Raw genomic sequence first — 24,436 nt, 5'->3', positions numbered from 1 at the left:
GTTCTCATGACTTGCCGTCATTATATTTCATCCATATATGAATTAATAATTGTTAGTCCATACGATATATATTAAATCAAATTGTGTATGTTCGTGTGAGAGAAAGTGTGACTGTGTGCGTGTCTATGTGTGGGTGAGTATGAGTGTATCTGTGAGTGTGTGTCTTGTGTGAGTTAGAGTGAGTCTCTGTATGTGTGTGTATCTGTGAGTATGTGTTGCAAGAGTTAGAGTCAGTGTGTATGTTTAGCTGTGAGTATGTGTATGTGTAGCTGTATGTGTACATGTAGCTGTGAGTATATGTATATGTGTGAGTGTATCGGCGAGTGTGTGTGTGCGTATCTGTGAGTGTGTGTGTGTCTGTGTGTGTTGTGTGAGTGTCTGTGTGTGGTTAAGTGTATTTGTGAGTGTGTGTGTGTATCTGTGTGTGGGTTGTGTGAGTGTGAGTGTCTGTGTGTGGGTGAGTGTATCTGTGTGTGTGTCTTGTGTGAGTTAGAGTGAGTCTCTGTATGTGTGTGTATCTGTGCGTGTGTGTTGCGACAGTTAGAGTCAGTGTGTATGTATAGCTGTGAGTATGTGTATATGTGTGTGTATCGGCGAGTGTGTGTGCGTATCTATGAGTGTGTGTGTGTCTGTGTGTGTTGTGTGAGTATCTGTGTGTGGTTGAGTGTATTTGTGAGTGTGTGTGTGAGTGTATCTGTGTGCGGGTTGTGTGAGTTCGAGTGTCTGTGTGTGGGTGAGTGCATCTGTGTGTGAGTTGTGTGAGTTAGAGTGTCTGTGTGAGAGTGAGTGTATCTGTGAGGGTGAGTGTCAGTGTTTGGGTGAGTGTATCTTTTGAGTGTGAGTGTCTGTGTGTGGGTGAGTGTATCTGTGAGTGTGTGTCTGTGTGTGGGTGAGTGTATCTGTGTGTGGGTTGTGTGAGTTAGAGTGTCTGTGTGTGGGTGAGTGTATCTGTGAGTGTGAGTGTCTGTGTGTGGGTGAGTGTATCTGTGAGTGTGAGTGTCAGTGTGTGGGTGAGTGTATCTGTGAGTGTGAGTGTCTGTGTGTGGGTGAGTGTATCTGTGAGTGTGTGTGTGTATCTGTGTGTGGGTTGTGTGAGTTAGAGTGTCTGTGTGTGGGTGAGTGTATCTGTGAGTGTGAGTGTCAGTGTGTGGGTGAGTGTATCTCTGAGTGTGAGTCTCAGTGTGTGGGTGAGTGTATCTCTGAGTGTGAGTGTCAGTGTGTGGGTGAGTGTATCTGTGAGTGTGTGTGGGAGTCTCCCTGTCTTTCTGTGCTTCGTGGATGATTTGGACGGTCTCAGACTCGGCGGGATGATCTCAGGAACCCCGGACTGATGGTGAAACTACAGCGAGGGGATAACCTCCCTGGTATTAATAACCAGTTTGATTCCGTGCTGTATCACAATGTTTTCAGTACTTTTCCCGACACTCCATTGTGCAGAAAACAAGTTGAACACATCTCCAGGTAGCTCCGTGTTAACTGCAAAAAGAACCGTTTGCTCATGCCAATCCAGGCTGGTGCAGTTCCAACAGGCAAAACAAGCTGGTTTTGCTCTAGGCCAGTTATTTTACATATTGTTTCGATTACGAATTGTCGCGGCCATACAATCCTTAACAATTAATCGTTAATGGTCCGGTTTGAATGTATCATATTTAGCCCAAAACCACACACCTCCCTTTGCTATCTTCAATCCAGCTGTTCCAAACCTTATAAAAGCCGATACATATGGTTCAAGAGCTGCAGGGTAGTTACACGTACAGGTCTTTACAGGTCTTTAGACGGGTACATAAAAATAAGAGGCAGACAATTCACTAACAACTGGATGCCTTTAAAGTGGAAATACTGCTGGAGCTTTCAGTGACCACCCATTAACCATATCCCACCCAATGATTTGGAGATGCCGGTGTTGGACTGGGGTGTACAAAGTCAAAAATCACACAACACCAGGTTATAGTCCAACAGGTTTAATTGGAAGTACACCAGCTTTCTGAGCGTCGCTACCACCTGATGGAGAGTCGCTCCGAAAGCTAGTGTGCTTCCACCCAATAATGTTACAATAAAGATTCCTACATTGCCTGGTGTGTGAATCTATTGATCATGCCTGTAACCCAGGGCAGTTTCTTGTTGTACGTAGCCACGGTGTACTGTTACCAAATGAGAATTAATCAGCTGATGGCGTGAAAGGAAGCCCACAGTTTCTTAAATGCCTCACAGGGAGGAACCCGACTCAATCCCTTGGTGGATGGTCACACATTTACCACCTCCCATTCTTTAATAATATGGTTTATGTTTGATTGTGTCATAGGTAAGATAAATGTTGTCCCGACGTAAGGTCATGGGCGGATCCTTTCTCTTCTCATTAAGCTATGAGGTGGAGGAGTCGGTGTTGGACTGGGGTGGACAAAGTTAAAAATCACACAACACAAGGTAATAGTCCAACAGGTTTATTTGAAAGTACTAGCTTTCAGAGATGAAGGAACAGCGCTTCGAAAGCTAATACAATACTTCCAAATAATCCTGTTGGACTATAACCTGGTGTTGTGCGATTTTTTAACTTTGTCCACCTTTAGTCCAACACCAGCTCCTCCACATTCAGCAGAGCGCACAGTTCTCCCGGTGGACAATTGACATTAACTTGTGATGAGTCTTATGCCTCCCCTGGATTCCACCCCATGGGGAAAGTGTTCAGGTAACGGCAGTCCTTGTGCCACACAAAGCAGGAGGAAACACAGGCGCCAAAGCGGCCACCTCATCCTCAACTGGGGAGAACAAAAGCAGTTTCTGTTCTCAATGTGCTGTAATATCTGCAATCCAATCCTCCCGTTTCAAGAGGTTTTTATATTCCCCCAACTGACCACACTGGAATATTCCCCCCCCCCACCCCCCGCCCCCCGTGGTAATATCCAACAAGTGATCCTCTGCCCCTAAGCCAACACTTTCCCGGAAATGACTTTGTGGGAGTGAATCCGCACCTTGTCCCTATTACAGAGATCGCTCTCTTGTGGCCAACAATAAATTGTCTACTGGTATTAATGACCATTTTCCTCGTCCAGCTGTCCCAAGATTCAAGTAAGTTCTTCACTTTATATTTCATTTGAGGCAGGACCTGTGACCATAATATGAGTATGTGTGTGGGTGTCAACTGTTTGATATAGAGTCATAGATTAATACAGCACCTGCTGCTTTACAAGCCCATTCATATATTCTACTGCCCTGCTCCCCCTGTGTACAAGTAATGTGGTCTACCCATTGTCAAGAGCCCATTGTTACGCTGCTTACCCATTTTCAGTTGTTATTCCCATTGATGCCCCATGTTGTAAAATCAGACCTTTTCTGGTACTGGCTTCGTCTACTTTCACACAAGGGTATGGCATCACCGGGCCTGAGTATGTGCTTACTGTGTTCAATCATACAAATAAATTTGTTACAAGGGCAACTGTCTAATTGAGATCTGGCCAGTTCCTGTATCTTTATGGTTAGGTACTAAAGGTCTCTTCTGCAGAAGGAAATGTTTCAGCTGTTGTCAGGTGTTGCATTGCTCCACTGCTTCACTGGTGACGTCATGAGTCAATGGTATCCCTCGCTCCAGTGCCCATTGTTTGGTTCCTGAGCTACCAAAATGTATGTCGTGTCTCAGAGATTTGGTAGGTGTACACTTGGCAAACTATTTGTCCTCCTGTTTGGGTCGTTAGCTGGAGAAAGCATATCTTTGTAAGGCTACCATCTGTGTTATTGTGCATAGCCATTTCAGAGGTGTCCTTGGGATGGCCATCCATATGGTATACAGGGATGGAATGTAATAGTTCCATTGTTTCATAGTAATAGAAGCAGAAGGAGACCCTTTGGCCTGTGTAGCCTGCTCCACCATTCATTAAGATCATGGCTGATCTGTCCATTGTCTCAGCTCCTCCTCCCTGCATTATTCCCAAAATCTTTAATTCCCCTACCATGCAAAACCTAACCAAGTGTCTCTTAAGTGTAAGGGCCCCGTGTGAAAGTAGACCAGTACTAGAAAGAGTCACCTTCCCTGATTTTACAACATGGGGAATCAATGTGATTAATGAAGCTGCCTCCACTGTTTCCTTGGGTAGAAAATTCTATTCAATTCACTACTCTCTGGGAAAAGCAATTCCTCGTCATCTCTGTCCTGAATCTACTTACCCTCATCTTGTGGCCATGTCCCTTAATTCTAGTCTCACCCACCAGCAGAAACAACTTGGGCTCTATCATAGGTGGCACGGTGGCTCAGTGGTTAACACTGCTGCAGGTTTGATTGCAGCCTTGGGCGAATGTCTGTGTTGAGTTTGCACATTCTCCCTGCACATGTCTGTGTGGGTTTCCTCCAGGTGCTCTTGTTTGTTGTCACAGGCCAAAGATGTGGAAATTAGGTGAATTGGCCATGCGAAAGTGCCCATTGTATTCAGGTATGTGTAGACTTGGGACATTAGTCAGGGGAAATATAGAATAATAAGGTAAGGGTCTGGGTGAGGTACACTTCGGTGGGTTGGTGTGGACTTGTTGAGCCAAATATCTTGTCTCCACATTGTAGGCATTCTCGGACTTATCTATCCCTTTCACAATTTTATATGTTTCAAGAAATCCCCTCTCATTCTTCCAAATTTGAGTGAGTACAATCCCAGGCAGTTTAACTTCTCCTCATAGGGTAACCCCCTCATCTCTGGAATCAATGTGGTGAACCTCCTATGCACTACCTCGAGTCGGTATATGTTTCCTCAAGTAAGGAGACCAGAACTGTGCACAATATTCCAGGTATGGCCTCACTAACACCATGTACAATTGCAGCAGAACATCCTTGCTCTTCAATTCAATTCCTCTCGCAATGAAAACCAATATGTGGCTTGCCTTACCTGTTGCACTTGCAAATCAATTTGTAGCGATTCATGTACGAGCACTCCTAAGTGCCTCTGCACAACAGCATGCTGCAATCTTTCACCATTTAAATAATACTGACTTACTGTTTTTACTTCCAAAGTGGATAACCTCACATTCACCAACATTACGTTCCATCTGCCAGACGTTTGCCCGCACACTTAACCCATCCATATCTCTCTGTAGACGCTCCATATCCTCTGAACAATTTACCTTTCCACTCAATTTAGTTTCATCAGCAAACTTGGATTCGTTACACTCGATCTCCTCTTCCAAATCATTTTTATATACAGTATATCCTGAACAGTTGCAGGCCCAATACTGACCACTGAGGCACCCTGCTCTCCACAGATCTCCAACCAGAGAAACACCTATTTATCCCAGCTCTCTGCTTTGTATTAGTTAACCAGTCGTCTGTCCATGCAAGTTCATTCCCTGCAATCCATGTCATTGGCGTCTTGCCAGATCTTCTTCCACATTGATTACCCCCATAAGGTAATGCCCCCATGTATCCAATTATTTTGCTGTCATCCAAATTGCCGTCGAAGTGGCGACAGTCCAGGAGTCAGTGAGAACATGCACCACCCCCAGTTCTGCTTCTGAGACAGGGATTGGTGCTGATAGCTCCGCCCCTTGACTGGCCTCGCCCACACCATCCAATTCTCTCACTGTTTGTCCTGGTTACACTCTGCAGCTTTCTCGACGTTACCCAGAATATTGCCATTCGTTAACAATTCCCTTGTCTTGTTTGTCTTCCAAAGTGCACCATCACGCACCTATCATAGTTAAATACCACCTGCCACTGGTCTGCTCATCATATATCTTTCTGTAAACTACGACCATCTTCTTCGTGTTGGTGAGGATGTGCCCAGCGCAGGACCGACCCGCCAGAGCCGCAGGAGCAACGCTGGCGGCATCGGGGTGAATCCCTGAAATGGGGCCGTATCGCGGGCTCCCGGAGATGGTGGGGGTTCCAGGGCCTGGGCGATTCCCAGCGTCGGGAGGGAGAGCCAGGGACATCTCGGCCTCGAGTAGGCGGGTGGGAGCTGAGCCCTTGGATGGATGCAATCAGTTGGACAGACCTGGACGCATTGTAAACCTTTCCCTTTAATTTCTGCTTTTTATTCAGAAATCTAAATGGGGACCTTCTGCACTTTTCACTGTATTCTGGCCCCTCAGGAGATGTGACCATAAAACTAATGTAATCCTCACAGAAGCAGTGGAGACCACGGATGCTGATGGAGAGAGAAGTAAAAGATAGAGAGGTTGTTAAATGTGGGGGAAGAGGAAAATGTGTCAATTAATTGAGTATTGGGAAAAAACCCTCTATTCAGGAAAAGGTACTTTCCCACTGACTCTATCACGTCGGTCCTAATATTCGCATATCCACGGGTCGCCTCAGACATGAACGTAATTATATCCAGAACTGAGGTTTTCCGCTTTCCCCCTCCTCCCTCCCCCCACCCTGCCCAATGCGTTAGACAGGACCTTCAGCCATGACCAGCCCATCCCAAATATTTCTGTCCTCATCCATTGCCCGCACTCAGAAAAACAAAGATGGGGTCCCCTTTCTCCAACAGGGAACAACACCTCATTTTTCTTCTTCGGCACTTTTTTGGTCTCGAGGCCTCAAAACTGAGCTCCGCAGGTTCAAAAAGTGACAGTGTTCAGTCTGTTCTCCATTTTGATTACATTCGATCCACGCCACCACACTCCATGCACTCCCCCTCTCTATAGTTCTGATTAGGATCCTCACAATATTACACTTCTCCAGCTTCCACCCAAAACATATTAAAACAGCCATCCCCTATGGTCAAGCCCTACGCGTACACCAGATCTGCTCAGATGAGGAGGAACGTGATGGACACCTGGAAGTACTCAGGGATGCCCTCACAAGAACTGGGTACAATGCCCAACTCATTGACGGCCAGTTCCGACGTGCCACAGCAAGGAACCGTAATGACCTCCTCAGAAGACAGACACGTGCTGCAACCGACAGGGTACCCTTCGTTGTTCAGTATTTCCCAGGAACTGAAAAAATATGCCATGTTCTTCGTGACCTGCAACACATTATCAATGAGGATGAGCGCCTCACCAAGACCTTCCCCACACCTCCAATACTTGCCATTAAACAATCGCCAAACCTCAAACAGATCATTGTTAGTAGCAAGCTGCCCGGCTCTCAGGCCAACTCCATATAACCCTGTCACGGTGGACGCTGCAAAACGTGTCAGATTGTGGACATAGATACCACCATTACGCGTGGGAACACCTCCCACCGTGTACATGGCAGGTACTCAATAGACTCAGCCAACATTGTCTATCTTATACGTTGCAGGCAAGGATGCCCAGAGGCATGGTACATTGGGGAAACTGAGCAAAGGCTATGACAACGGATGAATGGGCACTGCACAACAATCAACAGACAGGAGGGTTCCCTCCCAGTTGGGGAACACTTCAGAGGTCCAGGGCATTCGACTTCGGACCTTCGGGTGACCATCCTCCAAGGTGGACTTCGGGACAGGCAGCAGGGAAACGTGGCCGAGCAGAGACTGATAGCTAAGTTCGATACCCATAGGGAGGGCCTCAACCGGGACCCTGGGTTCATGTCACATTACAGGTGACCACCATTTCACTATATACACACACAGACACCCCTACACCCCTACACACACACACACACACACACACACAGAGGCCCTCCTATACACACATACACACGGACACACATCTACACAGACATCCACACACACTCTTACAGACACGCACACTCCCACGCTCACACAGGCATCCTCTCAGAGACTTAGACCACTCTGCACTCATGCACACACACATACATTCTCTTTCACAGACACTCACAACACCCTACCCCAGACACGCACACACTCCCACACTCACACATGCACCCCCTCATAGACTTAAGACACTCTACACTCACCACACACACATACACTCTCTCTCACACTCACAACCCCCAACCCAGACAGACACACACACACACACAAAGACCCACATGCACACAGATTTTGTGGGATGAATTTGTACTTGCAGAGTTACATTGTATTTTGCTCAAAAACTCTGTTGTCTCATTTTTTAGATTAGAATCAATCTAAACATCTTGACATAGACAGAGAACACAAGGGGCTAATGCCTACAACATATTGTCTAGCTATCACCCATTGTTACAGCTACCCTGAGAATGCAACTAAAAAAAAGTTTTGTGATTTTCACATGAAAGAAATAAAACTATTATGGTATTCAAACAGATGAAAGACTCAACAGACAATCAAGGTATTTTTCAATGTATAATTTCAGTTACATCACACTGTAAATTTTTTGCTATAAATTCTGTGTGTTCGGTTTGAGCCCTCCACTGCCACCTGATGAAGGAGCAAGGCTCCGAAAGCTAGTGTGCTTCCAATTATGTTGGACTATAACCTGGTGTTGTGTAATTTTTAACTCTCTATAATCCTGACTTGTTTGTGTCTTGTATATATTATTCTTCCTAGAGAGAACTTATTCACTCCCTTTCACATGTTAATTCGCATGCTTTCACAGCTATTCGTTTGATTCGATTTACCATTAATTTAAGAACTTTCTTTCCTCTTTTAAACATATCACCTATGCTTATGTACGGTATGATGTGCCTGGATTGCCCACAGAACAATACTTTTCACTATATCTCAGTGCATGTGACAACAATAAACAATAGACCCCCCCAGTGTGAAAACAGGTCCTTCAGCCCAACAAGTCCACACCGACCCTCCGAAGACTAATCCACCTAGATCTATTACCCAACCGTTTTACTCGACACATACAGACACGTGGAAAATGCGCAAACTCCACACATACAGTCGCCCCAGGCTGGAATCGAACCTGGACCCCAGGCGCTGTGAGATAGCGGTGCTAATCATTAAGCCACCGTACCCAAGCACATACCCCAATTTCCTTTTGAAATAAATAACACGCGACAAAAACCATTCTAAAGATTCACAGGAGATGCTGTGTCCTTGACAGAATATCAATTCCTTGGTTAACAATCAGACAAAATCCAACAGCAAAGCCATCCTGATGTGAAGACTGTGCATTAGGACTCAGTCCATTATTTCTTAGTGGAGAGTGGCCTTGTTGAAGGATTCCTCATCACACCACAGATTGAAAAGGGGCACATCCAGTGGCAAGAGAGAAAGCGGGAGAGAGTTAACAAGACAGAGGTAAATCTGATCCAAAATAAACCCTGTTTAGTTTTAAACAAAATAGCTCAAAAACAAACTTCGGCTCTCCCTCTCTCAGGCACACAAACCGTCTCTCTCAGCAGAATCCGAGTCCACTCAAAGCCCTGAGGACTACTTTAGTGTTTGAATGCATGGTAACTCTGAAGGCTTCAAATTTATGAATTAATTTTTGAAGGATATTCATTGTTGCAAAGGAAATCCCACAGGCAGCACTGAGACCATTTCCAAATGGTCTGTTGTTTTGAGGCCAAAGCTGCGGACACTGTAACCTATCATTACACAGCAAGACCACATAAACAATCCCACAAGAGCAACTCCTGCAATCCCTAGATATTGAAGAATTTACGGCTTATATCTTCAGGGTGGTTTTAACTTCACATCGCCTGGATTTATCTGAAATTTCGGCGTTCCGGGAGAATATCATGGCAGCTCAAGATTTCCTGTTTGGAGCGTCCTGTCTGTAAGACAGTAGGGGTTAACATTTTGTGTATCACTGTAGGGCTCATTACTTTCAAATATATAACAGTTTCTTAGGGTTCCGGTCAAACAGGAGTTATATTATTTTATACACCAAAAATTAACACACTCAAGGAGGGAAATAAGCGCCGACTAATAGACACAACTCACGTGTACCACTCCCCCTCCACTCCTAACTCACCCAACCCCACACACATCCGTACCCCCCACTCCCGCCACCTACCCACTACACCCCCACCCTCCCCACCTCACATTCCCCCTACCCTTCACTCCACCAACTCTCCACCCCAGCCCCTCACTCCCCCACCCCACTCCACCACCACTCCACCCGCCACATCCCCACTCACCTCTACCCCACCCTCGCCCCCATCTCCCCACCCCTTCTCCCCCTGAAACCCCACCCACAACCCCGGCCCCATTTGCCCCAACTCCCGCACCATCTCTCCACTCCCGTCACTCACCACACCCCACCCTCTCCCATCCTAATCGCCACTCCCCCGCCACCCCCAACTCACCCCAACTCCCCTCACCCCACACACCCCACTCACCACACCCCACACCCCCCAATTCCACTACACACTCCCAAAATAAAGTTGAACTGGAAGTTCAATTGAGGAAGGGAAACGGTTATAGAATAAAACTGCGATGGCGCTCCATACTCACAAATGAGGCGCAGCAGTCTCAAAACTATGTGGAAACAAATGGGTCCGAAACAAAATTAATTTTTGATAGAATCATTTTCTGTAAACAATATCGTTGGTTTGGGACACTTAGATCCATCTGTATATTTTCAGTTTTACAATTTTTAATTAAATTACATGAAGGTCACCGTAATTCCTCCACTGGATCAGCAAATGTTAAAGTCTGAGGTGATTTTCCTCAATGTTAGGTTGAGATTATTTTTTAGAAATGAGCAGACGCCTGTTTTCATCCCAGAACAGAATCATTCTGCACCTGAGGCTAGGGGTTACAGTGCCACTGCTTTTACTTTCTTTAGTTAATTCTTTCATTAGTCCAACACCCGGGGTTGAAAGGGGGTGCAATTGATCTTTGGCAGTAGCAGGAAATTATGGGGAAGTTGAGAGCAAGTTTGTACTGGTGTCAAGTGATGTAAAAATCTAAGGAAAATACATTTCATTTGAAAGATTGTAACGTTGTCTTCCTTCATATCAAACTGATTTGAAATTATGTAAGACTGTCTTTCATGAAAAGATAAACAACATCACCACAGCTACATACCAGTTTCTCAGGGCAGCAGTCAAACAGGAGCTCGTTAAATTTATATCTCAAAAATTACCACTCTCAGGGGGGGAAATAAACCCCGGCTAATAGACACAACTCACGTGCACCACCACCGCCCCACTGGACCCTCATCCCCACTCTCCCCACCCCAAACCCAGCCCCACTTCCCGCAAAGCACCCCGCCAGCCGCCACCCCTACTTCCCCATCATCCTCCCACTCGCCCACTCCGCCCACCCCCCCACCCCCCCACCATCCCCACTCCCCCACCCCACCCTCACCTCCTCACTCCCCTACCCCACCCCCACCATCCCCCCACCCCACCCTCACCTCCTCACTCCCCTACCCCACCCCCACCATCCCCAAACCCCATACTTCCCCCAATCCACACCCCATTCCCATCCCACTCCCCAGCCCACCCCCACCTTCCCACTCCCCCTACCCCACCCCCACCATCCCCACTCCCCACACTCCCCACACTCCCCCAACCCACACCCCACACCCCATTCCCAACCCAGTCCCTTACCCCGTCCCCAGTCCCTCCACTCCCCCGACTCTTCCCCACCCCACTACCCAACTCCCCCAATCCCCCACCCCACCCCACCATCCCCACTCCCCCAACCCACCCCAATCCCCCATCCCACCCTTACCCAATCCCCCTACTCCACCACTGCCATCCCTACTCCCCCACTCCACTACCTCACTCCCCGAGAGTTGTTGGTAAAGTTTGGAATCCATCATGAAGGATGAGGATCCTGAATAATTGGAAGTGTATTGTAAAATGTTGGAAAGTCAGCATGTTTCATCAAAAGAGGTCATGCCCGACACATCTGTTGGAATATTTTGGGAACATAATGAGCAGGTTAGACAAAGTAGGGCCAATCAATGTTATCTTCCATAATGCCTTTGACAAGGTAGCTACTGAGTAAGATAAGAGCCCACGGTGTTAGAGGTATGAATAGAAGATTGGCTGTCTGGCCGAAAACAGAGAGTGTGGAGAAAATGAACCTTCTCTGGGTTGTAGCCAGCAATGAGTGATATTCTACAAGGGTCAGTGCTTGAGTATCGAATTTTTACTTTTTACATGATCAAAATGAAGGAACTGAGGGCATTATGGCTAAGATTTCAGATGATACAAAGGTAGGTGGTAGGACGGGTAGTATTGAGGTAGAGGGGAAACTGCAGAAGGATGTAGACAAGTTAGGAGAATGGGCAAAGGAGTGGTAGATGGAATACAATGCGAGAAAGTGTGAGGTTATTTACTTTGTTAGAAAGATTATTTTGTAAATGGGGAGAAAATTTAGAAATCTGAAGTGCAAAGTGACTTGGAGTCTTGTCCAGGATTCTCTTCAGGTTAACTTTCGCATTGATTCGGTCGGTAGGAAGGCAAATATAATGTTGGCATTTATTTTGAGAGGATTAGAATACAAAAGCAGGGATGTACTTCAGAGGTTTTATAAGGCTATGGCCAGACCAAATTTAAAGAAAACTGTGAGCAATTTTGGAGTTCATATCTCACGAAGGATACTGTCCCTGGAGCAAGTCTAGAGAAGGTTCACGAAAATGACCAGTGAACATATGACGAACGTTTGAGGAGTCTGGGTCTGTACTCGATGGTGTTTAGAAGGATGAAGGGAGGATCTAACTGAAACAGAATACTGAAAGGCATGGATAGACTGAACATTAGGAAGATATTTTCATTAGCAGGAGAGACTAGAACCGAGGTCAAAGCTCAGAAAAAAGGAAAGACCCTTTAGAAAGGGAAATGAAGAAAAACTTCTTCAACAATAGACCTATGGATTTATGGATTTCCACAGAAGACTGTGGAGGCCAGGTCGTTGAATATATTTAAGTCAGAGATGGGTAGGTTCTTGATTGTTATGGGGAGAAGGCAGGAGAATGAGGTGAGAAACTTGTCAGACATGATTGAATGGCGGAGCAGACCCTATGGGCCGAACTGTCTAATTTTTGTTACTACGTTTCATGATCTTATGGTCGCATTCTTCCCTCTGCGCCCGAGAACAAATGCTAAGAATTTTCTTAACTGTATTTGTTTCTCTCCAACTGCAATTCTAATTATCTGCTCGAATAGATCAGAAGAATAGGTAAAAACAATGACTGCAGATGCTGGAAACCAGATTTTGGATTAGTGGCGCTGGAAGAGCAGTGAACTCTGGAGAATGGCAGCAATATTGCTCCCCAAAGCATCACTTGAATTCCAGATCACCTTTTCAGCTCAGCTGAAGGTGAAATGCATTTGCTGATCTTTACTGCACGGTTTTCAGAATCAGAGACAAAAAAAAAATCAGCCACGCAGTCAACATAAAAATGTCAACCAGTGTGCCGGAAACCGGAGACATGGACTTCCTACAGGGTGGAAACAGCCATTAGACCCAATAGGTCCACAACGACCATCTTAAGAGTATCCCACCCAGACGCATTCCCCTAGTCTGTAACTTAGCATTTCCCCTGACTAATGCACCTAACCTACATATCACTGAAGACTATGGGGCAATTTAGCATGGCCAATTCACCTAACCTACACATCTTTAGACTGTGGAAGGAAACCGGAGCACTCGGAGGAAACCCACACAGAGAATGTGCACAGACAGTCGCCGGAGGCTAGAATCGAACCTGGGTCCCCGGCACTACTCCATCTGGATGAGTTGTCAGCCCCGACAAATGAGGTAATAATGTAGCCATTGGGATGGTCAGAGAGGAATAGAGGACGTAGGGCAATGGGAATCATTCAAAGGGCAGTGACAAAGATTGACAACGTGTCTGAGTGGGATCAGAAGTTGAAGCCTTTGACCTACGTTTCGGGGCTTGCTGTTTACGACTGAAATATTATGAGGAGACATAACTGTGGCGGCGGAGTCTTTGTCGATAAGGGATACATTGCAATATCGGAAGAAGACTGCAAATGTCAATGAAGGGGAAATAAGAAATGCTAGGTGATCTGCATAGCCACTGGATCACAAAGTGTTTCGAAGAATTCCATGATGTTAGAAGAGATAAAGCAAAGATTAGCTTATTGAATGGCAGGTAGGGAAGAATAATGGTTGGACCTCACTGAGAAATATTCCAGGATTTGGGAAACAGCTGGGTTAGGGACATTTGAAGAGCAGCTGGCGTACAATGTACAGAATCAGGGAATTATCGAAAGAGAGCTGAGAGTTTGACAGACACTTGTTATTTAAAGTTAAAGAGTGAGATAACTATGGCCAAGGTGAGCCGTGCCTTTATGGAGCCGACGAGAAAGCCCAATCCATGATTGGAATGTTGGCTTTTCTAATGAAATTGGAAGAGTTGGCCACTTTAGAAGATTAACTGAGGAGATCATCAAGTTGGAGATGAACAGGCGGTTCCATTAAGATATGGAAGCGTCAAAGTGGCTCGTTGGGAAATCCAGAATGTCTTCATCTGGTGAAGACTTGAGGCTTGTTGAGTAGGAATAACTGGAGTAGTTGATAAAAGTATGAAATCGTGATCGCATTTTCCATTCTGAGACCTATAAAGATATAGGTGATCTAACTGGCATCCCGGTGGTAGGGTGAGATGCCACCATGTGGGAAGTATTGGTAAAGCAATTTCTGGTGGTTAATTCCAAGGATAATGACGGCCGGAATACAGGTACACCTATTTTTGCCTGCCTTTTGCGATTGACTCAGATCGTAATGGGCATGCAGCTTTCTGACAATTATTACATCATCTAGCAGTAGTCCTAAGAGATCTTTGATATTCCCACTACATATCCAAGAACTGATCTACATACTTTACTCAAAAAGCTGACGTAGGTATCCTGTTCAAATGGACATTGTGTACCATACTGAGGTAGTTTGGGTAGAAATTCATAGTTTCAGTTAATTGAATTTTAACAGATACATTTCTACTTGTGACTGTCTTTCTGTCTAATTGCCCGTAGTTTTCCTTTAAGTCACTCACACTGCTGCAGAAAACCTCTGCATTTAAATTTATGCCTAATTTTTTCTGTTGAGAGTCTTGTTGAGTGGGTTGTTTTCATGTTTGCAAACTGTAATGGGTGTTTTTCTGTCGGGAAATGAGAATGTAATTATGAGGTGAACACGGGAGAGTGGAGTTATGGAAAAAGTACGTTTGATATGATTTTATTTGTGCTTGTGGAATCTATAACAGGTGAAAAGCACACTTTGATTCTGCATTACCTTCATGGAATTATCAATGGCAAGAATGAAATGAACAACGCCACGCTGCCCAACATTGATGATCTTACAAAGGCAGTTGTCAAGGGAAGGTTAAAATGGAAATACATAGATTTTCTAAGTCAGAAAGATTGGGAAAACAACAACCCAAGAATGTAGTTGAATTATAAAGTGGGGAAAATATCATTTTTACTTTTGGGATGAATAGGAAAGCAGAAGGTTATTTTCTTTTCGATAACAGCAGAGAATTGTTAAAGAGAGAGGCACATATTTTTCTGTACAGGAAAGGCAAACATGAAGTATAGAAAGCAATTAAGATGGCAAAAGGTTTATCGCAAAGCTATCCAGTTTTAAGGCACAGACTTCTTGCTACAAATTAGAAGTTTGTTTTTGTTTAGTGTTGAGTGAGCACAGCTTTTACTTCCATAATCATCGGAGGCAGTTTAGAACAAAGAGAACAAAGAAACTTTACAGCCCAGGTACTGGCCCTTCGGCCCTCCAAGCCTGTGCCGATCCAAATCCACTGTCTAAACCTATCGCTCAATTCTTAAGGCTCTGTATCCCTCTGCTCCCATCTACTCACGCACCTGCCCAGACGCACCTTAAATGAATCCACCGGGCCTGCCTCTACTACCTCTGCTGGCAACCGTTCCAGGCACCTACCACTCTCTGTGTATGGTACATTCCGCATGTATCCCCCTTAAGCTTTTCACCTCTCACCTTGAACGCGTGGCCTCTTGTTATTGAATCCTTCAAAAAGCTTATCTCTATCTACCCTGTCTATACCTTCCATGATTTTGTAGACCTCAATCAGGTCTCCCCTCAATCTCATTTTTTCTAATGAAAACAGTCCTAACCTACTCAACTTCTCCTCATAACTAGCACCTTCCATACCAGGCAACAACCTCATAAACCTTCTCTGCGCCCTCTCCAAAGCGTTTACATCCTTTTGGCAATGTGGCGACCAGAACTGTACACAGTATTCTAAATGCGGCCGAACCAAAGTCTTTTACAAGCTTAACATGACCTGCCAGCTCTTATACTCAATATCCCCTCCGATGATGGTAAGCATACCATATGCCTTCTTGACCATTCTATCCACCTGTGCAGCCACCTTTAGGGTACAATGGACCTGAGCTCGCAGATCTCTCTGCTCATCAAGTTTTCCGAAACTTAGAGCATCTTCACTGTCCATTTCCTGAGATGAAGGGGTTGTACATGCATGAGAAGGTTGAGAAAACTTGACCTGCGCACATTGGGTTATTGAACAATGAGACATTATTTGTTTAAGAATATTAAATATTTTGAGAAGATTTAAAAGTGTAGATGGTGGAGATTGCTGCCGATCAGGCGAAACCTAGAATTAACAAATAACATTCAAAACTGAAGTGTTAACGGGAAATATTTGTCTTGTAGGGTCGTTACTGTTTGGAAATTTCTTCCATCGAGAGCAAAAGAAGAAGTTTTTTGATTAGATTAGGTTTGTTTTATTATTTCATGTGTGTCATGGTACAGTGTAAAGTGTTGATCGTACTGAGCTGAAAATGTGTTGCTAGAAAAGCGCAGCAAGTCAGGCAGCATCCAAGGAGCAGGAGAATCGACGATTCGGGCATGAGCCCTTCAGTTGATCGTACTGAACAGAGCAGAATGCAGGACATCGTGTTACAGCTGCCAAGAAGGTGCGTAGAGAAATAATCATTAACTTTTATCCGATATTTGAATGGTATTATGAAATGAATTTGCTTTGCTTAATGAGATACACAATGTTAAGTTTCTTTTGACTACCACCAGCCAAAAACAAAAGCAGAAACACAGTTGCACTGCGGGATGCAGAGGAAATCCGTCCACGTTAAGTTCTGCCAAATACTCCCAAGGAAGGAGAAATGTAAACTGTGTAATTTTGATCCAACAATCCTTCGGGTATAACGTCCCTGTTAGAGTACAGAGTAAGTCACCCTATAAGCAGAGAAAAACGGACAAGATTTACCAGCCTATACCATATGCCATATCAGGTAGATTAATGTTGGAGACGTGTATTTAATGAATATATAATTTTGCAGATTGTTTTCAGCACATAGTTTTGCAACATGGTAGGAAAATGATTATAGTCAATGCTGACTAACAGCGAGTGGACTGCTTAATAATTGCTGGTGGAAACAGTTAACATTTTTTATTCATTTCTGCATTATATTTTCCGAGGAAGCTAAATTAAATGTCATTTTTCTTTCAATGGAGTGAATACTAACCAATGCTGTTCAACGGTTGATAGATATTCCTATATATGAGACCCTTTTTGCACAGATGACATAAATTATATTTTTTGATCTCGAAGGCAGCATATGAAAGTATTTGGTGAGTGGACCATTGTTGATGAATTGATCAATGGCACTCTAACACAAAAACAGCTTTTGAAGAGTCTGACTCCACACTGGGAGGAACACACACTGAACAAAGAACAATTTAATAATGAAGCATGCAATCCTGTGCAAACAAATACGTTGGAAAGATCGATTATGCTGGATTTAAAAAAAACGTTTTTCTGCTCATTTAATCACTTTTGTAATAACAACAAAAGGATGCTTTAGCACATTCTTCAACTGCTCTCTGAACATCTTCTGTGTCACAACATAAATGCATGTGTTGGTGCAGCAACTCAAGAGCTGAAGAATAAATCCTAGTTCTTTGATATATTTTGGTAAATTCATGACGTTATATCCTAAATGTCGCATCCTTTCTAACACTGAATAAAACAGGAAGGTGGCCCACAACAATATGAAGTTCCCTGAGATAACAAATAGCAAAATCATAGATTTCTTGCGATTCTCTACCTCTGGGTCTTTCTGTCTCGTCCCATTGCCGTTTCTACAAAGTCTCTTGCGGGCTCTATTGGAGATTAAAATATACCTCACGGTTAAAATATTGAGCAGCAGAATCAGAACAAATGGGACACCCGGTGTCAGAATGTGATGAATGAACTCGATTGTTGCCCAGAGTGGAGATTCTAGAAGCCCCTCCCTTACTAAACAAAACCAGGGGAAGTTACGAAGTAAATACTCATCTGTGAACATAAAATACCAGAACGTATTCTTTAAACAGCTCAGCAAAGTCAGTGTTCCCAGTAGCACAAACGTCATTCTCTTAGTGCACCAATTACTTTTCATCTTCTGCCAGCAAATGGCCACAAAGCGATCCAAACTGAAAGCGACAGTGAACCAGACAGAACAATCTGTAACCGCATAAAGTAGAACGGCGTGGATGTTGCATAGAGGAATATATTTCAAGAATATAAAATATTTGTCATAAACAATCGGAATGTGCCTCAGTATAAGATCAATTATAACGACCAGTAGATCCGCTACTGCCATGGCTACCAGATAGCGAGTGGGACATTTGGAGAGACCACACTGTCCCCGAGACAGTATCACAGTCGTCACCACATTAGCTGTAGGAAAGGAAAATAATTAACTAAAGTACAATTCACTCAAGGGGTCCTCTAATATTGATAGATTTATCACCTATTCTCGTGATCCAGAAATGTAGAGAGAAGAGGGAACCGGAATGTAGGATTGACTGAGCACCATGCATCTTAATAATGCTTTATAACTCCAGTGGAATAACAATTCATAAACGACCAGACATTTGACAGTACTGAGCTGAGAACGTTGTTCTTTTTCAATGAACCATGACAATTGCTTTACAGAAAATAGAACATCGACTTATCAAATATTTATGCAACGACAAAGGGATCTTGATCAAAAGGGTCCATGGGGTAGAACAAATGTCAGTTCAAGTTTTGTAAATGCTAGGTATTGCATTTTGGTAGACATAACTGGGCAGAACTTATGCAATTATTGGTAGGGCCTTGGGTAGTGCTGTAGGACAGAAGGACCCAGGGTTTCAGGTACAAAATTATTTTTGTTCACATCACATATAGACAAGGTGTTTAAAACGACGTTTGACTCACTTGTCTTCATTGCTCAGTCTTTTACATATAGGAATTGAGACGTTAGGTCAAATTTGTAGTGGATATTGGTAAGACCTCTTCTGGAGTACTGAGTCCAGTTCTGGTTGCCTTGTTATTGTAAGGGCAATATTATGCTAAACAGTGTTCAGAAGATATTTACTAGGATGTTGCTGCCCATGCAAGGTATACGTTATAAAGAAAGACTAGACAGAACAAAGAAAAACAAAGAACAAAGAAAATTTACAGACCAGGAATACGCCCTTCGGTCCTCCAAGCCTGAGCTGATCCAAATCTACTGTCGAAAGCTATCGGCCAATTGCTAAGCATCTGTATTCCTCTGCTCCCCACCTACTTGTGCATCTGTCCAGACGCTTCTTAAATGAATCCACCTTGCCTGCTTCTACAACCTTTGCTGGCAACGCGTTCCAGACACCTACCTCACTGGAACGTAAGAATTTGAGAGGTGACGTTCCAGATGTCCATAAAGTCATGAGGGGTAGAGATGGGTTTAGAGGGTGTTTTCCCTCGGATCGGTGATTTCAAGACCAGGGGGCATATCTTAAGGTGGGAGGAGATAGATTTTAAAAATACGTGACAGGCAATTTTTTTAATAGAGTTTGGCTCGTGTGTGGAATGAACTTCCTGAGGAAGTGATGGATGTGGACACAGTTACAAAATGTTTTAAGGGCACTTTGATAAATTCACGAATACGAAATATTTAGAGAGATATGGGCCTGGATCAGGCAGGCAGGATTAATTTAGTTTGGGATTAAGTTTATTATGACACCATCGCCACAGATTGAAAATTGACATTTACCAGATTGCCGAGATGGGCTGGTGAACGAAATTGTGAACAGTGACTTTCGTTCATGTGGTGGCAAGTTTTATTTTGGTACCATCTGTGAACAGTTTATTGAACTACACTCTCGGCAGCAGACTATTAAATAAAGAAGTTCTTGGAAAGAGAGATCATGTGAAGGAATCGTGCTGTACCCCATTCTTTACTAATCAGCACTCACCGTTGTTGTATACTAAATATATTGGCAGTTGACAAATTACATGCTGTTAAGGAAAGGCGAGATGACATAGCACTTAGTGTGAAGCTGATGTGCTGTGATTAGGAATACTTCCTTTTACATTCAGTTATAACTGAAAGAAGTGCGATACTATTGTGGATTAGATACATAGTCCCGAGTTAACGAATGTATCTGACTGATATTTAAAGTGACTATTTAACATTCGTGGGCATTTAACGACCAATAGATATCTTCCAAGGGACGTTTTCGCTGGGAGCAGATTTAGCAGATCTTTCCAAATTGTCATCATTCTCGCCCCTCAAACCGTCTGTGTGGGATCAGGTAGGGAGGGATATGGTTGCGGGGGCGGTAATGGAGCAAGGCTGTGGAGCTGACGGTTGAAAGATCCATTGGAAAACATTAACATCATTGTCTGCCTTGATCCAACGGAAATTTCTCCTGAGAGGTAGTTATTGTGAATCATAAAACTAAGAATAATAGTTACAGTATTAGCTATGGGAGTAAAAAAAAACTGAAGCAAGTCTTCATGTCTCAAGAAATATTGCTGACAAGTTTTGATGAAAGTGCATAAAGGTGCAAGTGGAATAAAAATTAAACATCTTCGGGGTAAAAAGGAAACATTTCATTCTGTGTCTTAAAAAAATCCTAAAATACATTACGAACAATTGACATTGTATTTTACTTGTTGATTTTACATAATTTTGCTGTTAACTTCTTAAAATTTGGAAACTTACGTTTATCAGCTCTGTAGACAAATGAATATTCAAATATACAATATTTTAAAATCTGTTGGTCTCACTTGAATTCGTAACAATGCAAAAAAAGTACTATACTTTGAACAACATGCTAATAATCAGATTGATATATTTGCATTCAAAGATAATTGACTTGCACTGACTGAGATGTTCCCTCATCAGTCAGAGCCTGTGCATAATTCAATCATTTCAAACAATGGTTACTGACAGGAATGCTGAAAAGTGAATAAAAGTGATCACAGTCGTCACCAGGGCAGGGATACCGAGAGGAATGTTGCATATCCGACTGTGTGGGAAACAAGCAGCTTCGAGAAATTGAGTGTACCTGTCTAAAAATGAAGATTATTACTGTAGTTGATTCAAGTTTATTTATAATTGGAGATTATTTTAAAGTTATCGGATCAGGGATTTTTTTCTGTCTCATAGTGAAAGCGGAATTCGAATATAAAAATAATTAGGGGGCGAAATGGAGAAAGAGGATAGTCATGTCTGTAATTTATGGACACAGCAACAAATATTGAGAGAACAATGACAACTATTTAATGTGGGTCGTTTCACGGATATTATGAATAAGTGGAAGGAAGCTCACAGTAGTTTGCCCCTATTTGAAAAACAGTATTACCTACGTTTTTGGTACACATATAGACATCGATCTAAGTGGAAATCAGGGTGACATTTCTGGGACAAGTACAGAGTTTTCTGCAACGAAAACATAAATGGCATTTGGAGGCATCACACTGATCCTGATAGAAGTCGGATAATTAAATGCAGCAATGAACTGTTAGACGCTAATTATATCCTTACTGAAGTGGGAGAAATGACATTTCCTAACATAATTTTTTTTTAAGATTCTCTACAGTGTGGAAACCGGCAGCTTCGACCCAACAAGTCCACACCGACCCTCCGAAGAGCAACCCACCCAGACCCATTCCCCTACATTCACCCCTGACTAATGCACCTAACACTACGAGCAATTTAGCTTGGCCAATTCACCCTAACCTGCATATCTTTAGACTGTGGGAGGAAACCGGAGCACTCGGAGGAAACCCACGCAGACACGGAGAGAGTGGGCAAACTCCACACAGACAGTTGCCCGAGGCGGAAGTTGAACCCGGGTCCCAGACGCTGTGAGTAGTGCTAACCACTGAGCCACCGTGCCGCCCAAATGTGAACACACTAAATAAACCGGGTATTATGCTAAACCTCTCCATAATTTAACCTGTGAAGCAGGTTAAAAATGTGCTTCACAATTGACCTACAAGTTTTAAGGAAGATGCAGACAAGATTTTGCTTAAGTTCCTGGGATGAATGATTGCGTGTGTTAACTGTTAAAATATTCTCCTTCTGGCAGACAATCACAATCAGAATTAATAGGTAATTTCAAATCATCAGTGGGAAAAATAATACAATAAAAAATGTTTGCAATATTGGAAGACTTGATAATAATAAAATGCAGGTCTAACCGTGCTTTGAAATGGATCACAGGCAACAACACGAGCAGCAATTAATTAACATTTGGAATGCTATGCATGATTAAGTAAAAGTCACAGCTTTACTCGGTGAGTTAAAACGAGCATTAAATAAGACACATCAACGAATCGGCAAACTGTCAAAAGTACAGTGAGACGGACCTACGAAAACAAAAATCAATGTATCATGATATGTTGACAAAGCTTATTAAGAATCAAAACAATATGTAATAAAAAGGACACAGGATACAGCATGCCAGAAAAATTTGCAATAGTGTCAAAGACTACATCCATTTTCTGTCTCTTGTTGCAAAGATGTTTGCTAACTGTGGCGACGACTTTCCAATGATGTCGTATAAACTTATTAAAATGAGAAAGGAATATTAACTTCAGTTACGTGTATAGAGTGGGGATTGTTCTCGTTTCAGGAATGGAGACAGAGCTGCAATTCTCATATTAAAAAAAGCAGTTTGTTAAAGTAAGATGAAAAAGAGTTTCGGATTCCAGAAAGATCAATTGATGAACGTAACAGTTTTACGGCAATTGATCAAAATAACCAAATATGATCTTGTTGATACTTTGATTTATTGTTAGCTTACAGTGTGAAATCCCGGAAGCGTGAATAATAACGTTTATAATGAAGCTGACCAACAGATGAAAAAGCAATGACAATGTATGGGGCGTGAAGAAGCTTGGAGAAATTTGGTTAGGTGTTACCAGGAGTGACAAAGACACCATAGATGGCTATTCACAATAAAACTTCACTGAAAGTGCAAAGAAAATCAACTTGCAAGTAGAACTAAAAACGGAGATTAAAAAAACTGAATGTGTTGGCAAATATAAAAATGTCGAGATTGAAGAGTGAAACCATTTTAACAATGAAATTGTACAAATATTTGCAATCTAGTAACTTGCCTTTCGCAGAGGAGATAATGCTAAGAATTTTAACAATTAGGCTTTGGAGAAGTTCAACCACAGAAATGAAAACATTATCATCACAACCTTTTCGGATAATGAGCTAACGTAGTTCAAACGGCAGAGTGGATGGGACATGGTGAGGCCCCTGTTTTGGACAATTCTGATGATTTATAACTCTCATTTCGTGGAGCTAAAAGGCATGCCAGAGCCATATTGGAATGAATGTCCCTAAGTTCATCACAAGACAAATGTGGGCTTATGTGTAAGTTACTGATGGAGCTGGGTGACATTGTGGAAGTGGCAAAGCGCAGAACTGAAGAGAAAGCGGTTGCATTGTCAATAATCAGCTCAGTATCAAACAGAACGCTAATGTTTAAAATTCAGATTTTTCAGCATATTAACAGAGAACGAGAAGCGTATTCATGTATTTGCAGTAGATTTTGTTAAGAGGACTCCTGCATCTTTGGCTTAAAAGTCCTGATCACAGCAAAATGTGACTTAAAGATTCTTTTTAAAACGCGGAGGCATAACATGCAGCAGATTTGACAGAGTAATTCGCAAATACGGTTAAACAGGCGCGCACTGCTCAGTGTTAAAAGTTACACAGCACCAGGTTTGGAAGCATTAGTTTTCCTGATGCAGAGGTAGCGCCTCGAAAGCTAGAGCCTCCAAAGAAACTTGTTAGGCTATAACCTGAAGTTGTGTGATATTTAACTTTGTCCACCCCACTCCAACACCGGCACCTTGAAATCATACCTTAACAGTGAATGACTGTATGCAGAGACTGACCAACAACTGAAATAACAAGAAGAAATGGATAGTAAAGGAATATGGTATTATCTGTTTGATAGAACGGGAATGTATTTGAAGAGACTTACCAGAGACACCAACAAAAGTTAGCATGGGATAGTAAACCTTTTCAATAATCCTAAGCGCTAAGTATATCCGAGTTTCGAATGGCACTAACTTATAATGTGTGGAAAGATAATCAAACTCCCAGGAAAATCTCTCAGAAATTGAGGTAACATTCCCATGCACTTTCCTCATATTCTTAACCATTAACTTTAAATTCGAGTGCTTTTCTGTGAGATGATGATCGACTGCTGTGATTTTCCACTCTATCTCTTCGAACCAATGCTGCAACATTGCAATCTCTTGCTTTCGTATTCTGACACATCTAACATGTTTAGTTGCTGGTAGATTCCAGTTTACTCTCTCTGGAGCACGAGCCGCCAATCCTTCAAGTGCCACAGGCGACAATCTCAATCGCACC

At 43.1% G+C, this 24,436-nt stretch overlaps 1 protein-coding gene across 1 annotated transcript; it reads right to left on the bottom strand.

The window, feature by feature from the left end:
* Positions 1-17,563: 17,563 nt before the first annotated feature.
* Positions 17,564-24,210, bottom strand: LOC148141062 (putative G protein-coupled receptor 139). Its single transcript, XM_087979068.1, has 2 exons — positions 24,042-24,210; positions 17,564-18,462 (listed from the first exon to the last, which is right to left on the bottom strand). Exons 1-2 carry the CDS (start codon positions 24,208-24,210, stop codon positions 17,564-17,566), a joined length of 1,068 nt encoding a protein of 355 aa, XP_087835194.1.
* Positions 24,211-24,436: the final 226 nt, after the last annotated feature.

The sequence above is a fragment of the Chiloscyllium plagiosum genome, unplaced genomic scaffold, assembly GCF_037043375.1.
Source record: "Chiloscyllium plagiosum isolate Xiang-an unplaced genomic scaffold, Cpla_swu_hap1 HiC_scaffold_35, whole genome shotgun sequence".
Taxonomy (NCBI): Eukaryota; Metazoa; Chordata; class Chondrichthyes; order Orectolobiformes; family Hemiscylliidae; genus Chiloscyllium; species Chiloscyllium plagiosum.
This window is presented reverse-complemented; position numbering and strand designations above follow the sequence as displayed.